A 17,542-nucleotide genomic window follows, 5' to 3' on the forward strand; every position below is an offset into this window, starting at 1 on the left:
TGGTGTGGGTTCACAGTGTGGTGCATTATTAGTAAGAGTGTTAAAGTTTTATTTTTTTATACCGCCACCGTCAGTGTAACCTGTGTGGTTGTTGACCAAGTATGCCTTGCTGTCACCTACGTGAGCAAGCGGAAGCTCCATTCAACATGTGGCTGATCAGGCACGCTGGTTGTAATAGGTGTTATATGCTCTACGATCACGGCACGCACGACGCTGACAATCGCCATTCATATAAAACCTGCGTGCCGCACCAGCAATCAAATTCCATATAAAGGTGTGGGCAGCGTGTCTGAGACCCCTGGTTTGGTTTATACATAGCACAAAGCAAAAACAATACTTTTTATGCAGTGTTATTTCATTTTAAATTTCAAAAAATTCTTGTGGCTCCCATTGTTATCTTTAATTTGTGAAACTGGTCAAAATGGCTCTTTGACTGGTAAAGGTTGCCGACCCCTGCATTAGAACAACACTCTACGTGACACGTTGTAACTAGTGTGGCGAAGAAGTACTTTTCCAGAATGGAGCGGTCTTCAGGCTTTATAGAAGATGCATCTAATTCCATTAGAATCGATCCGGGCTCCCGATAAAGCAGCGCTGCATTTGAAAGCCAGAATCATGGAGATTGCGGACAAAATTGTGTGTGTGTTCAGTTTTGTTGTTGTGTCTGAGACGGCCAGCTGAAACAACCATTCCCGGATGACACTTGCACTCCAAACAGGCCAGGGAAATTCTGTAACATGGTGACAATAATAGTAACAGACGCGTTGTTATTGTTCTCTCGTCATAAGGAGTTTGAGCGGTGACGCCATTGCCCGCCAGTTTCCCTTAATAATGGATGTTGCCAATGATTTATTCATCCTGCTGCTCCACTCTCAGTGATCCCTCCTCCTCCATCTCTCTGCCTGGGCTTAGAAGACAGAAGTCTCCTCTTGGTTTTTACCCAAGGTGGGACGGTGTTGTTCCAACAACCTTTACGTTTACAAGATGAGGTCCATCATGGCTTAATCCACAACATGTTTGCTTGTCCCTCCTCGTAGTTGATCCAATTCACTTGCCAAAATGAGGGGGGGTGGCTGGTGGTAGTGACAAAAGATTATTTAACATAAAATAGCAAGGGCCCTACGGTTGAGCCCTGAGGAACACCTGTGACAGGAGAGGCTGGAAACTGAAAATCACGTCACATTGAACGCATCAGCGGAAAGGAGACAGCGAGTGAGAATGAGCATACTTACCAACCCTCCCGATTTTTCCGGGAGACTCCCGAATTTCAGTAAATCTCCCGGGGCAACCATTCTCCCGAATTTCTCCCGATTTCCACCCGGACAACAATATTGGGGGTATGCCTTAAAGGCACTGCCTTTATAGTCCTCTACAACCTGTCGTCACATCCGCATTTCCTCCATACAAACAGCGTGCCGGCCCAGTCACATAATAAATGCGGCTTTTCCACACACATAAGTGAATGCAAAGCATACTTGGTCAACAGCCATACAGGTCACACTGAGGGTGGCCGTATAAACAACTTTAACACTGTTACAAATATGCACCACACTGTGAACCCACACCAAACAAGAATGACAAACACATTTCGGGAGAACATCCGCACCGTAACACAACAGAAGAAATACCCAGAACCCCTTGCAGCACTAACTCTTACGGGACGCTACAATATACACCCCCCGCTACCACCAAACCTCGCCCATCTCTCGAATTCGGAGGTCTCAAGGTTGGCAAGTAGGGATGTCCGATAATGGTTTTTTGCCGATATTCGATATTGTCCAACTCTTTAATTACCGATACCGATATCAACCGATACTGATGTATACAGTCGTGGAATTAACACATTATTATGCCTAATTTGGACAACCAGGTATGGTGAAGATAAGGTCCTTTTTTTAAAAAAAATTAATCAAATAAAATAAGATAATTAAATTAAAAACATTTTCTTGAATAAAAAAGAAAGTAAAACAATATAAAAACAGTTACATAGAAACTAGTAATTAATGAAAATGAGTAAAATTAACAATCATGTGTGCTTACGGACTGTATCCCTTGCAGACTGTATTGATATATATTGATATATAATGTAGGAACCAGAATATTAATAACAGAAAGAAACAACCCTTTTGTGTGAATGAGTGTGAATGAGTGCAAATGGGGGAGGGAGGTTTTTTGGGTTGGTGCACTAATTGTAGGTGTATCTTGTGTTTTTATGTTGATTTAATAAAAAAATAAAAAATAAATAAAAATAAAAAAGATACCGATAATTTAAAAAAACGATACTGATATTTTCCCATATTAATAATAATAATAACTGGGATTTATATAGCGCTTTTCTAAGTACCCATAGTCGCTTTACATGTAGAACCCATCAATCATTCACACGTGGTGGTGGTAAGCTACTTTCATAGCCACAGCTGCCCTGGGGTAGGCTGACGGAAGCGTGGCTGCAATTTGAGCACCACCTATCATTCATCATTCAGTTCACCGGTGTGAGTGGCACCGGGGGCAAAGGGTGAAGTGTCCTGCCCAAGGACTCAACGGCAGCGATTTTTGGATGGTAAGAGGCGGGGAGCGAACCTGCAACCCTCAGGTTTCTGGCACGGTTGCTCTACCCACTACGCCATGCCGCCCCATATAATACATTTTAAAGCATTTATCGGCAGGCCGATATTATCGGACATCTCTATTGGCAAGTGTGAGAATGAGGGTTCTCAGCCTGTTGGTCACGTCAAGGACACAAATTGGCAACATTAGCGTTACAAAACACGGGAAGTGTAACATTTCTAGATGATGTAGCGTGAATAAAAAAATAAACTGGTATTACACTTGAGAGATTTTTCATGCTGGCTCACTTCATTTTTTTCCCTCTGTGTGATGTCCGACAATCGGCGTTACAAATCTTACAAAAAAATGATGAGTGTTTGACCTCCCTCTTCAGATAAATAAGCCTCCCATTTGTCAAGATATTTATACAAATGTGGGCTTTATATGTCTTCATGTCCATCCACCTCTACAACGCTGTCCATTTGTCATCATTGTCACCTGTGCAGTGGCATACTTGCCAACCCTCCCGAATTTTCCGGGAGACTCTCGAAATTCAGCGCCTCTCCCGAAAACCTCCCGGGACAAATATTCTCCCGAAAATCTCCCGATTTTCAGCCGGAGCTGGAGGCCACGCCCCCTCCAGCTCCATGTGGACCTGAGTGAGGACAGCCTTTTTTCACTACGGGAGGACAACAGGGTAACAAGAACTAAATCATCCAGACTAGAGATACATTGTATTATTATGTTTATCTTACCTAAAAATAAATATATTTATTAATTAAAAAAAAAAAAAACAACTAAATACATTTTTACTATATTTTGCTAAAAACATCAAAATTAATTGTATTTTTATTTTTATTTTTTCTGACTCATTACATCCAGCCATAGAATTTTACATTAAAATAAACATATTTGAAATAATTAATTTTAAATGATCATAATTCATTTAAAATGACCATATTTAATTATTAAAATAATTGCTTGTTCATCAACAACTTTAGCATTTTATTCACTACATTTTGAAGCTCTCAGAAGCCAAGTTATGTTATATTCCTTAATATTTATTTATGCAAGTTTGAAGTATCAATTATCCAAACACAGTTTTGTTTGCATATTTTCAGGATGTATATATATATATATATATGTATGTGTATATATATATATATGTATGAAATACTTGACTTGGTGAATTCTAGCTGTCAATATACTCCTCCCCTCTTAACCACGCCCCACCCCCCCACCCCACCTCCCGAAATCGGAGGTCTCAAGGTTGGCAAGTATGGTGCAGTGGTGTGCTTTTATTTTGAACAGCAATGTTTATCAAGTGGTGCCTTGGCGGGGAGCGCGTGTGTGACTCCGGGAAACATGCTTTATCAGTATCATGAAGTGTCGTTCTTAAAACCCCATTTCGAATAGCTGCGCACTACAAAACGTGCTCATTGTAGCTATAAATCTTAAGCCTTGTTCACTTTTATCTATTTTAAGTTTATATGTTCCAATACAATTGCTCACCTAAAAATGTTGTGTTCCATTACAAATAATGCTATCTTCTAAGTTGTGTATCAGATCCAGATGTAAATACCTGGAAATGAAAGCTGAAATGTTGATCTCTTGTCCCATATTCACCTTTTGATGTCAACCCCAAATGTTTTCAGTCTACAACAAAAATAAACAAATTGGACTCACTGTTCCAATACTTTTGGAGGGCACTGTACATGCGACAATAAAGATCATCTTCTTCTTCTCAATTGCTAATAACGATACAATGTTATGCAGAGGTGTACTTATACCAATTAGACAAATGATGCTATTCAGTCGTGGCAGAGAGTGGTGTGAGGCGTGGAAGGTTTTTTTCTTCTTAGGGCGAAACAGAAAATAATTGGGAAGCACTGCTTCAGCTGAAGTTTATGGGAACAGGAAGACGCTGGGACAGAAGGACAAAAATACTTGAGTTTGACGGGGAAAACGGTAGGGTTGGCACGTAACAGACTGAGAAGACGATAGAGTGTAAGGCACAGCTAAGCTAAAGTTAGCTTGTGTGTCATTTATATCCGTGTATCAAATGCTAGAATGATGCAGCGATGACGACCAGTGAGCCAGCAGTGGTTTGCGTCACCCAATGTGGAACCCCAGCTGACCAGGCACTAGAACTAACAGTAGCGTGGTTGTTTGTCAAGTTTTGTATTCGTCACACTAGATGCTAACACTACCTCTGATTGGAAATATTTCGGTTCATTGTGTTCTGTGTAAAAAGGCAAAGGTGAATAAATGCTGGATCTTTCATTGACAGCCATTTTGCAGGATCTTCCTTAAAGAGGAACATTATCACAATTTCAGAAGGGTTAAAACCATTAAAAATCAGTTCCCAGTGGCTTATTTTATTTTTCGAAGTTTTTTTCAAAATTTTACCCATCACGCAATATCCCTAAAAAAAGCTTCAAAGTGCCTGATTTTAACCATCGTTATATACACCCGTCCATTTTCCTGTGACGTCACATAGTGATGCCGATACAAACAAACATGGCGGATAGAACAGCAACTTTATAGCGACATTAGCTCGGATTCAGACTCGGATTTCAGCGGCTTAAGCGATTCAACAGATTACGCATGTATTGAAACGGATGGTTGTAGTGTGGAGGCAGGTAGCGAAAACGAAATTGAAGAAGAAACTGAAGCTATTGAGCCATATCGGTTTGAACCGTATGCAAGCGAAACCGACGAAAATGACACGAAAGCCAGCGACACGGGAGAAAGCGAGGACGAATTCGGCGATCGCCTTCTAACCAACGATTGGTATGTGTTTGTTTGGCATTAAAGGAAACTAACAACTATGAACTAGGTTTACAGCATATGAAATACATTTGGCAACAACATGCACTTTGAGAGTGCAGATAGCCCAGTTTTCATCAATTAATATATTCTGTAGACATACCCTCATCCGCTCTCTTTTCCTGGGGGTGTGGCGGCAGATTTCTTTGACTTTATCGTTGGAAATGCATCTGCTTTGAGTGTCGCAGGATATCCACACATTCTTGCCATCTCTGTCGTAGCATAGCTTTCGTCGGTAAAGTGTGCGGAACAAACGTCCAATTTCTTGCCACTTTTGCATCTTTGGGCCACTGGTGCAACTTGAATCCGTCTCCGTTCGCGTTGTTACACCCTCCGACAACACACCGACGAGGCATGATGTCTCCAAGGTACGGAAAACAGTCGAAAAAACGGAAAATAACAGAGCTGATTTGACTCGGTGTTTGAGAAAATGGCGGATTGCTTCCCGATCACTCCGAGAGCGAATAATAGAAAGGCGTTTAATTCGCCAAAATTCACCCATTTAGAGTTCGGAAATCGGTTAAAAAAATATATGGTCTTTTTTCTGCAACATCAAGATATATATTGACGCTTACATAGGTCTGGTGATAATGTTCCCCTTTAAAACGGGGCTTACGATTCACTTGCTGAAAAAGGCTTCGGGAAGGATTCCACACCAATGATAGGGAAAAACAGGACGTTGCAACTAGAGCCTGAGGTGAAAGATGGCTATCAAGTGGATCCATTAAATAGTTACTGTCGGCAATGGTGAATCTGTCTGAACCAGGCCAGCTCACGGGATCAAAAAGAGAAATTCCCTAAGAGACGTTTGATTCCCGCTTGCTCCTAGAAGCTGTTGTTTTCTTTTGTTTCCTGCAGGTGTTGTAGAACAATCTTCCAGAAGACCAAAGAGTCCCTTCAGGTGGTTGTTGGCTACTAATCTCCTTTGGGTGCAGCACCACCTGATCATACCTCCTCATTAGCAAACAAAGATGGTGGGAGAAGAAGGGTGGAGATGAAAGCTGCAGGGCTGGAATTAACCTTTTTGAGCGTGGCAAGCTTTGAAAAGGTCAATAAAAGCACTGGAAAGGTGTTAGTTATTACGAACCGCCTGTCCTTAGAAGGCGCTTTGCTTCCAAGGACAACATGATTGGTCTCAACCTTTTTCCACAATTTCAGTCAGAATTAAGACTGGTCCCCTTCAAATGCATGATTACGTCTTGTGTGCGTAAGAAGCTGTTGTCCATGAGGGTGCTGCTAAAAGGTTTCATGTCCATCTTACATAACACTGTTCAACTATAAATCAGCCAAAACACATCCTTAAACATTGCTGCTCCACATCCACACAGGTTTTCTTTCTATTCTTAATCATGATGGGAGACAATTTGGCACCTGTTATGTCTTCAGGTCTCTGGTGATTTTGTCCTGGCACATATTTTTTTTTTTTCACCAAAAGGCAGCTTTATGTAAAGGAAAGGCCACTTTCCAAAGTTACTAGCTGGACACTAGGCCACCTAGGTAAAAAAAAGACTCCTTAGACGTGTGTTTACTGAACATGCTGGATGGTCGTCCTGTCAGTGCTGTCCACTACAGCCGCCGCTATTGTCCCTCCATGTCTGCTGCAGCTGGAGGAGGTGCTCAAAGGCCCTCTGGGTGATGTTAAGAGCCGGGTGGACCTTCCTCAGGCTGGGCTCTCCGATCAGAGACAAACCGCACAGGCCCAAGTAGGCGTGCAGAGGGTCTGGCGGTGGACAAAGATGAATAAAAAGAGTGACTGGGTGAATGTAGGTCAGGGATGGTAATCATGTGTCCGAGCATAAAGCATCTGCACGTGTCAGGTCAGTACACACTCAGCTAAGACACCACAATGCGTGTCACCTCACGTCACATTTACTCAATTAAACAAGCATCTGACCCTGCCATGACACATCCCTTCTCTTTGTGTTGCTCCTTCAAACAGATAATGAATAATTCAAAGGAAATAGTCCCATAACCCTTGCCTGTCCTCGGGGATCGGCGTAAAAGCTGCACAGACCAGTAAATGGACCAGTAATTGAATTATAATGAAATGATAGACGATTGGAAACCTGCATTAGAATCAATCGAAGCACAGCTCGCTGGATTTATAGTGACTCAATCATGTGATGTGTGTGTGTGTGTGTGTGTGTATTGGACCCGCAACCGTCACTGGAGCTATAAAACATCCAAGGTTACTGACAATCAGATAACATACATAAAAAGGCTGTTAAATCAGAAGGCTTGCATTAATATGTGTATCTATTTACTCGTGCTGCATTTCTTCATTCCTGTGATTATGTTAGCAGGCATAACATGGAGATTTTTAAGTCTGGTCAGTTTTAAAGGTCTTTGCTTATTAGGGCTGCACTTATCAATTACTTTAGTAATTATGTAATTAGGGCTGCACGATTTTGAGAGAAAAAAAATTTGCGGTTTTTCCCTTCAAAATTGCAACTGCAATTCGATTTGTGATTTTTTAATTTCACACATAAAATTGCGAAAATGACAAGTGAAGGAAGACATATTCTTGTCTCAAGGTGCTTTTTTTAACGGGGGGTTCTCAACCTTTTTGACCTTAGGAACCAAGTATTCCACAACAGAGGGGCCCTCTCAAAATATAGTAGTGAATTATTAATCTTACTTTTGATTTTAATCGTATTCGGTAATTCCATCTAACCCACTTAAAAGGTGCCATATGTTATAATTTCATGTCAAGTCATCATTAAATGGCCCTGATATGTCCATCCATCCATCCATTTTTCTACCGCTTGTCCCTAAAAGGCATAAATAAATCGCGTTCTTTTCAAATACCTTTATAAGTGATAACGGTAGCTCAGCCAGGATATGCTTATTTCAAAACTAGATTTACAGCCCCGAAATATTGTTATTGTTTTCATTTCGATGCCTTGCTCTCCACCGTTTGACCAATTAAAAAGTCTGAGTGTGTCACATCCAGGTTGCCAGTTATGTACCACCCTCTTCATTGAGCTACTGCCACTGGTAAAGTTACTAAACATGTCAGACTTTAGTAAATCGAAATGGCGTTGTTACAATTCTCAACTTATTCATGACAAAGCCAGGAACAAAACGAGGATTTGTATTGGGGATTCCTTTTTGAAAGATAGAGACGATTGAAGGCAAAGAAGATTTTTTAATATGAAGCCAAACTTGTTAATTTCTTCCTTGATAGGTAAGTAAGGCATTTACGTTTTCTTATTACTTGTAATAAATGGAAATGGACACATGTATATATAAAAACCAATATATATATATATATATATATATATATATATATATATATATATATATATACACCGTATATTACCAAATAAACGCCCTTGTGCAAATAACCGCTCATGTCCTAATAGCCGCCCGGGGTCTGACCCCATTTTGTGAATTAAAGTTAAAGTTAAAGTACCAATGATTGTCACACACACACTAGGTGTGGCGAAATTATTCTCTGCATTTGACCCATCACCCTTGATCACCCCCTGGGAGGTGAGGGGAGCAGTGGGCAGCAGCGGTGGCTGCGCCCGGGAATCATTTTGGTGAATAAAACGCCTCTTCCTAATAAACGCCTATGTCCAAATAGCCGCCCATGGGCTGTTCTTTGCATAATTTAGATTAAAATCATATTGACTTCATTAAACCCAATTTATAAGCTAAAAGGAAAAGCAAAGGTGCAATAATTCTGGTCATTACGGTAACAGCAGACGTTACGTGGGGATTCTGGGTAATCAACATATTGCAATGGGTGACCGCATATAGCGTAACACACACTCAACGACAACAACAAACCCACGAGGAAAAGTTTCAACATGGCAAGCAACAGCAGCAGTGAGTTGAATGAACAGGATACCGGTACACCACAACTGATGGACGGGAATACTTTAAGGGTGAAGAACAGAAAGTTTGACTTAAAGTTCAAGCTAGCGGTTGTGAAGTATGCGGAGCAGAATTCTGATTTGGCAGCGGCCAGGCAGTTTAACGTTGACCCAAAACGTGTACGAGAATGGAAACAAAAAAAGGGAGAACTACAATCTCAGTCGGCAATCGATGGAAAACGGGCTCGCTTATCTGGTGGAGGTAGGAAGAAAGTGAGCGACGAGCTTGATGCTAATTTGTGTCAGTGGATACATCACGTTCGTGGACTGAACCACCGTGTGTCCCGCAAAATGATCCGCATTAAGGCAAAGGACAGTGACAGTATTATTGTTCTGTTTTGATGGTGGGTTTTATACTTGAGTACCGTATTTTCCGCACTATTAGCCGCACCTAAAAACCACAAATTTACTCAAAAGCTGACAGTGCGGCTTATAACCCGGTGCGCTTTATATATGGATTAATATTAAGATTCATTTTCATAAAGTTTCGGTCTCGCAACTACGGTAAACAGCCGCCATCTTTTTTCCCCGTAGAAGAGGAAGTGCTTCTTCTTCTACGCAAGCAACCGCCAAGGTAAGCACCCGCCCCCATAGAACAGGAAGCGCTTCTTCTTCTACTGTAAGCAACCACCCGCCCGCGTAGAAGAAGAAGAAGCGCGCGAATATTACGTTTCATTTCCTTTGTGTGTTTACATCTGTAAAGACCACAAATGGCTCCTACTAAGCGACAGTTTTCCAAGACGCAATCTCTCCATCCGCACACGGACTACTATTTCACAGCAACTGCCTAAAGACTTTCAAGAAAAGCTGGCTACTTTCCGTGCATATTGTAAAAACAAGATAGCTGAAAAAAAGATCCGGCCAGAGAACATTATCAACATGGACGAGGTTCCACTGACTTTTGATATTCCTGTGAACCGCACTGTGGATACAACGGGAGCACGTACGGTGAATATTCGCACCACAGGGAATGAGAAGTCATCCTTCACTGTGGTTCTAGCTTGCCATGCTAATGGCCAGAAACTTCCACCCATGGTGATATTCAAAAGGAAGACCTTGCCAAAAGAGACCTTTCCAGCCGGCGTCATCATAAAAGCTAACTCGAAAGGATGGATGGATGAAGAAAAGATGAGCGAGTGGTTAAGGTAAGTTTACGCGAAGAGGCCGGGTGGCTTTTTTCACGCAGCTCCGTCCATGTTGATATACGACTCCATGCGCGCCCACATCACGCTGGTTTTTAATATATTATTAAAGTTTGACTGACCTATCTGACTGTTTTTTTGACATTCCTTTAGCGCAGTTAGATGCGGCTTATAACACGGGGCGGCTTATAGGTGGACAAAGTTTTGAAATATGCCGTTCATTGAAGGCGCGGCTTATAACCCAGGGCGCCTTATGGTGCGGAAAATACGGTACTTGGTACCATAATTTTATTTTTCCCGGTAGGCTGCTTTATCTAAAAAGTTTATTTATTTTTAGTATTTGTATTCTATTTGACAATTGTTGCACTACTGTCATGTTGAGGCCTTGTTGATCTCTTGTCTTTTGATAGTCTTGTTTTTTTGTTTGTATGTTTACATTAGCTTTTACATTTAAAGTTTTTAGTACGAAAAAAAATACTGGACACTAACCATTGTAACCAAATAATGGCCTGGTGCAGGCTGGTGCAAAAATAAATAAACGCCCTTGTGCAAATAACCGCCCATGTCCTAATAGCCGCCCGGGGTCTGACCCCATTTTGTGAAATAAACGCCCGGGCTACTATTTGGTAATATACGGTATATATATATATACATACACATATATACACATACACAGACACACAAATAAATATGGAAAAAATATATTATAAAAAAAATATGAAATACAATTGATGAAAAAAATATTATATAAATAAATATGAAATACAATTTTAATATAAAATTAATGAGTATACAGTGGGTATGGAAAGTATTCAGACCCCTTTAAATGTTTCCCTTTGCTTCATTGCAACAATTTGCTAAAATCCCAAACATTGTACCTTCAGCACCCCATCTTGTTAGAAAAAAAACACAGAAAAGTTCAAATGCTTGTAAATGTATTAAAAGTAAAAACGTAAAAAAAATCACTTAACTATTCAAACTTCGTTGATGCACCTTTGGCAAAAATTCCAGCCTAAAGTCTTTTTAAATACGATGCCACAAGCGTGGCAGACCTATCTTTGGCCAGTTCTGCCCATTCATCTTTGCAGCACTTCTCAAGCTCCATCAGATTAGATGGGAAGCGTTGGGTTTTCATCCAGGATGTCTCTGCATTCCATACAAAAGGACAACCATCCATCCATCCATTTTCTACCGCTTATTCCCTTTGGGGTCGCGGGGGGCGCTGGAGCCTATCTCAGCTACAATCGGGCGGAAGGCGGGGTACACCCTGGACAAGTCGCCACCTCATCGCAGGGCCAATACAGATAGACAGACAACATTCACACTCACATCCACACACTAGGGCCAATTTAGTGTTGCCAATCAACTTATCCCCAGGTGCATGTCTTTGGAGGTGGGAGGAAGCCGGAGTACCCGGAGGGAACCCACGCAGTCACGGGGAGAACATGCAAACTCCACACAGAAAGATCCCGAGCCCGGGATTGAACCCAAGACTACTCAGGACCTTCGTATTGTGAGGCAGATGCACTAACCCCTCTGCCACCGTGAAGCCCAAAAGGACAACCATCCATGCAGCAATCCACCAATCAGGCCTGTATGGTATAGTGGCCAGACAGAAGCCATTTTGCAGTGGAAAGCACATGGGATCCCACCTGGAGTTTGCCAAAATACACCTGAAAGAGTCTCAGACTATGACAACCAATATTCACTGGTCTGATGAGACAAAGCTTGAACTCTTTGGCGTGAATGCCAGGCATCATGTTTGGAGGAAACCAGGCCAATACCACCGACGCTTCCCATCCAACCTGATTGAGCTTGAGAAGAGCTGCATAGAGGAAAGGTCGAAACTGTCCAAAGATAGGTGTGCCAAGGCGGTTTGCATCGTATACAAAAAGGCTTGAGGCTGTAATTCCTGCCAAAGGTGCATCAATAAAGTACTTAGCAAAAGATGTAAATACTTATGTGCTTATGATTTCTTAGTTTATTTTTTAATACATTTGTAAAAAGCTAATTTTTCACATCGTCATTATGCGTCATTGTGTGTAGAATTTTAAGGACAAAAACGAAAGTATTCCATTTTGGAATTAGTAAGTAACATAACGACATGTGGATAAAAAGTAAAGCGCTGTGAATACTTTCGAGATGCGCAGTACCTAAATAGACTTTTACCTTATTGCCGTTTGCTACTCTTAAACATGCAGAATGATTTCTGGTTATGTGCTGGATCCTTGGTAGTAAGTAAATGTCAGCTCCAGTTGACAGGTGCATACATTTCACCACAAGGTCTGTCTTTTTCACTTTTGAATGATTGCAAAATCTCGTCCACTTTGTCGTCGTCGTTTTTCCAAGCCATCTCTTCCCATCGGCCGTCCATCTCCACCCCCCCACACACAGGCCACATCATTAGCAGCACAAGCTGCATCATCAATAGGTACACTGCACTCGTGTGCACTGCGCAATACAATGTCTGCGTATTATACTACCGTATGTTCCGCACTATAAGGCGCACCTAAAAACCTCCAATTTTGTCAAAAGCTGACAGTGCGCCTTATAATCCGGCGCGCCTTATATATGGACCAATATTGAGCCTCCAACAGGTAAAAGTTTCAATCAATCAATCAATCAATCAATCGCAACTACGGTAAGCAACCGCCGACTTCATTTTCCCCCGTAGAGGAAGAAGAAGTGCGCAGTGCATGCTGGGATATATGACTGCGCGAGGCGTGCCGTTTCATTTTCATTTGTTTGTTTATGTAAAGACCCCAAAATGGCTCCTATTAAGAGACACGCTTACGACGCAGAGTTTAAACTTAAGATGATCAGTCACGCAGTAGAACACGGGAATAGAGCAGCAGCGACACTGACTCGATTAATGACGACTTCGACGAGACGGCATGTTGGATGCCGTATCCGCCCAATTGTTTAATTCGGACACTGAAGAAGAAGAATTCGAGGGATCCGTGGATGAGGAATAACTTCATAAAGTGAGCTTTACATGTTTATTTTGTGCTGTGTGACATTGACGTTTGAGCAACGTTGAGTTATTGATATATTGCTATTGCTCTGCACTATTTCGAATGTTACTATATTGTGATTGCACTAACGTTTGATTTACCGTAACAGTATCAGACGGTTTTTTGCGTGTTTATTGAATCAGGGAAAAGTTCCCCTCCACTATGTGATATAAATGTTGCACTACATGTTATACCTTGCTGTTAAAAGATAAACAAAACACCACGTCACTGACTTTACCTCGGGGAAAATAATAAAAGCAGCTGTTTAGTCATTTTGGGAGTGAACAGAGTTGTCAGAACGCTGGTTTGTAATCTATTAATAAAGTTAGACTGACCTATCTGACTGTTTTGTTGACATTCCCTTTAGCGCAGCGCCATCTAATGGATGCATAACGTAACCCCAGCCTCTACTGTAGCATCTATTCTATGCGCCTTATAATGCGGTGCGCCTTATATATGGACACAGTTTTAAAATATGCCATTCATTGAAGGTGCGCCTTATAATCCGGTGCGCCTTATAGTGCGGAAAATACGGTAATTAAAGAAATCATCGAAGCTACAAAATACAAATCGATGCTTTTTTGTAATCCATTTAATCAATAAATCGCTGCAGCCCTACCGCTTACACAATAAATTTTTATGATGTTTTAACAGTAATGTGTCCCTAGTGTGTGAATGTGAATGTGAATGTTGTCTGTCTATCTGTGTTGGCTCAGGGCAGGGGTCGGCAACCCGCGGCTCTAGAGCCGCATGCGGCTCTTTAGCGCCGCCCTGGTGGCTCTCTGGAGCTTTTTCAAAAATGTATGAAAAATGGAAAAAGATTAGGGGGAAAAAAAAAATTTTTTTGTTTTAATATGGTTTCTGTAGGAGACAAACATGACACAAACCTCCCTAATTGTTATAAAGCACACTGTTTGTATTAAACATGCTTCACTGATTCGAGTATTTGGCGAGCGCCGTTTTGTCCTACTAATTTTGGCGGTCCCTGAACTCACTGTAGTTTGTTTACATGTACAACTTTCTCCGACTTTCGGGGACGTGTTTTATGCCACTTCTTTTTCTGTCTCATTTTGTCCACCAAACTTTTAACGTTGTGCATGAATGCACAAAGGTGAGTTTCGTTGATGTTATTGACTTGTGTGGAGTGCTAATCAGACATATTTGGTCACTGCATGACTGCAAGCTAATCGATGCTAACATGTTATTTAGGCTAGCTATATGTACATATTGCATCATTATGCCTCATTTATAGGTATATTTGAGGTCATTTAGTTTCCTTTAAGTCCTCTTAATTCAATTTATATCTCATGACACACTATCTGTATGTAATATGGCTTTTAATTTTTTGCGGCTCCAGACAGATTTGTTTTTGTATTTTTGGTCCAATATGGCTCTTTCAACATTTTGGGTTGCCGACCCCTGGCCCAGGGTGTACTCCGCCTTCCGCCCGAATGCAGCTGAGATAGGCTCCAGCACCCCCCGTGTCCCCGAAGGGAGTAAGCAGTAGAAAATGGATGGATGGATGGGTGTCCTATATAAGCTGATTTATGACATTAGAAAAAAACAAATTTTCTTCACTTCATTGGTCCACTTTTGAGAGAAAGGTCCCTTTTGAACATGGGGCTTTTTCATGACATCATTAAGGAAAAACCTCTGAGTCAACTCTGAGCCGCTCCTAGCTAGACAAGCCTGCCCCGCGTATACGCCCACCACATCACTTGAGACAGCTTTGTACAAAAAAGTATTTGCTACACATCTCAGAAAGGGAATAATCAGCTATGGATATGAGATATCATTATGATCATTGTGTTTTTCTTCAACAAACAGGCTAACCTAGCCTGACACTGCTGTAAAGTTAGCACTGTAGTTGTCCCACTCCTTAATGCTGCGTTATTGTATGTGATTTATGGCATCTATTACGTTGGACACAGTTTATACATAGTGTAACTATAATAGCATTTCTTGGAGACACTTTGTTGAAGACAAATGTGGTCACACTCCGCTCATTAGCATTAAAGCTACAGACACACACACTGCTATGCGCCTGGTAGGGTTTACTTTAAAGCACTTTTACAGTCTAAAATTCCAGCATCAAGTACACAACACACTTTCAATACACAATAGTCTGAGACTTTAAAAAGTAATGTTATATTAATAGGGGACCTTTCTTTGATAGAACTAGAGAACAAATTGTCCAGTCGAAAAATGTTAGTTACTGGCAACCATTGCACTCTTTTAGAGATACGTTTATAATATATAATAAAAGTGTTTTACTATCGCATATATTGATCACAATAAGCAAAGACCACACTACAATGGTCAGATATGGATTGCAGTAAAAAGGATCGACTGCCAGCCAAATAGTCCGTCAAAATAAAAGGCTTAGCGTAATCTCTCAGCCCATCCCTAAAATAATACAAAGTCTTACAGCTGGACAATTGCAATTTTTGTTTTTTTTTATAGTGCTTCTGATCTGCCTTTTGTGGCAAGGAATCTTTAGCTTTCTAACTTCTTCGTCTTTATGTGAGCACACGCAACCACAGCGAGCTCAATGCTCTCTATCCATCCACCTTTCATCTTTTTTCAACCCCTCTTTTGTTCGACCGTATGTATGAGGTTTGCTTCAAATAGAGCTGACCGCTTTGCCTCATTGCTTTGTGTTTGTAACGTGAGCACTTCCATCCCCTCATCAATTACACATTATAAGGACAAACTAGAGCACGTACAGCGCGAGAGAAAGAAAGAGAGAAACACAAGCCAGGGAGGTAATGAAAAGGGTAAGATGACTGATTTTAGAGACTAGTCTACCAAAAGGGTCAGTATATTTTCCTTTATCAGATACTGTACAGTTAAGCTTTGCAATCACATACCTGGATGGCTGTCTGGCCACTTGGCGAAGCCTCCCACTAATCGATCCTGCGTGGACAGGATGAAGGTTCTGTTCTTGTCAAAGTCGGTGTACTGGAACACATCTAGTAGCTGAGACAGCAGACAATAAAAGGCAAGACCATGTTATAATGACCATCAACTGTTTTTTGCAAAACAACCCTAAAAACATGAAAAACCTCCACGTTGGCCATTTTTTAAATATATAAATATAAAAAAATTCCTTTGCACCTCTGGCACAGCTGTGACCTACATATTTACAGATTAGCTCCATTGGTGTGATAGCGCGTTACTCATTGCTGTTTAAGTCAAGCTCTTTATTTTTGGATCACGCTGTGGTGGGTACCGCTGGCAGGCACCGTTATGACCCACATGCTTGTATAGTAATAAGACTAAGAATACGTCAACCAAAATGATCTTTTCCCCCTATACATTTTGGTCTCTCGTCTCTCTTGGTCACTGAAAACTTTTTCAATAGATATTATGTACTTTTTGTCCACACAGTTATAAGCTTATGTGTTCCATGTAGTCATTGTTGTATTTATGTGTTATTTGTTTTGTCCTAGTTATGCCTTTTTTGGAAATGTAATAGTTCCATAGTTTTTTTTAGCGCTTATGTAAAAAATTAAATAATTACATAATATATATATATATATATATATATATATATATATATATATATATATATATATATATATATACACATATATTATCAATAATAATTTGTCTTAATTTTTTAAATATTGGGAGTGGGGAAAATGTATTAATTAGGGCCCAAGCAGGCGATGCAAAGCATGGCAAGGGCCCTTTTGTAGGTCAGGATGTTGGGAAAGAGGTGACGGCATGCGACATGCGTGCCCGCAGACGCGCATGAATCCCACGGTGCACAGGGCTTGTTCAATGCTGCTTGCAGCTTTAATTTCTTTTTTTTAATGGCCAAGAGGCGCCGCGGCTCAATTGGAAGGGCGGCCATTCCAGCAACTTGAGGGCTCCAGGTTTGATTCCAGCTTCCGCCATCCTATTCACTGCCGTTGGGTCCAAGACATTTCACCCTCCTATTCCCAATGACACCCACACTGGCTTAAATGTTGCTTAAATGTAGACAATTGGTTTCATGTAAAGCGCTTTGAGTCCCTAGAGAAAAGGTTCTATCTTATCCCATTTCTGACATTTTCTGAAAGTTAAATCAACATTTTACAGTTACTTTTTGAGCTTCTATGTAGCGGATTGAAATGAACACAGT

At 41.0% G+C, this 17,542-nt stretch overlaps 1 protein-coding gene across 1 annotated transcript in view; it reads right to left on the minus strand.

Annotated features, from left to right (window-relative positions):
* Nucleotides 1-3,808: 3,808 nt before the first annotated feature.
* The window catches only part of pggt1b (protein geranylgeranyltransferase type I, beta subunit), a 39,633-nt gene continuing 25,899 nt past the window's right edge, over nucleotides 3,809-17,542 (minus strand). Inside the window, exons 8-9 of the mRNA XM_061928687.1 lie at nucleotides 16,284-16,392; nucleotides 3,809-7,096 (exon numbers count right to left, since the gene is read on the minus strand). Of these exons, the coding sequence (XP_061784671.1) occupies nucleotides 6,930-7,096; nucleotides 16,284-16,392 (276 nt within the window). The 3' untranslated portion in view covers nucleotides 3,809-6,929. The remainder of the gene's footprint in view (nucleotides 7,097-16,283; nucleotides 16,393-17,542) is intronic.

Source organism: Nerophis lumbriciformis, linkage group LG33, assembly GCF_033978685.3.
Source record: "Nerophis lumbriciformis linkage group LG33, RoL_Nlum_v2.1, whole genome shotgun sequence".
Taxonomy (NCBI): Eukaryota; Metazoa; Chordata; class Actinopteri; order Syngnathiformes; family Syngnathidae; genus Nerophis; species Nerophis lumbriciformis.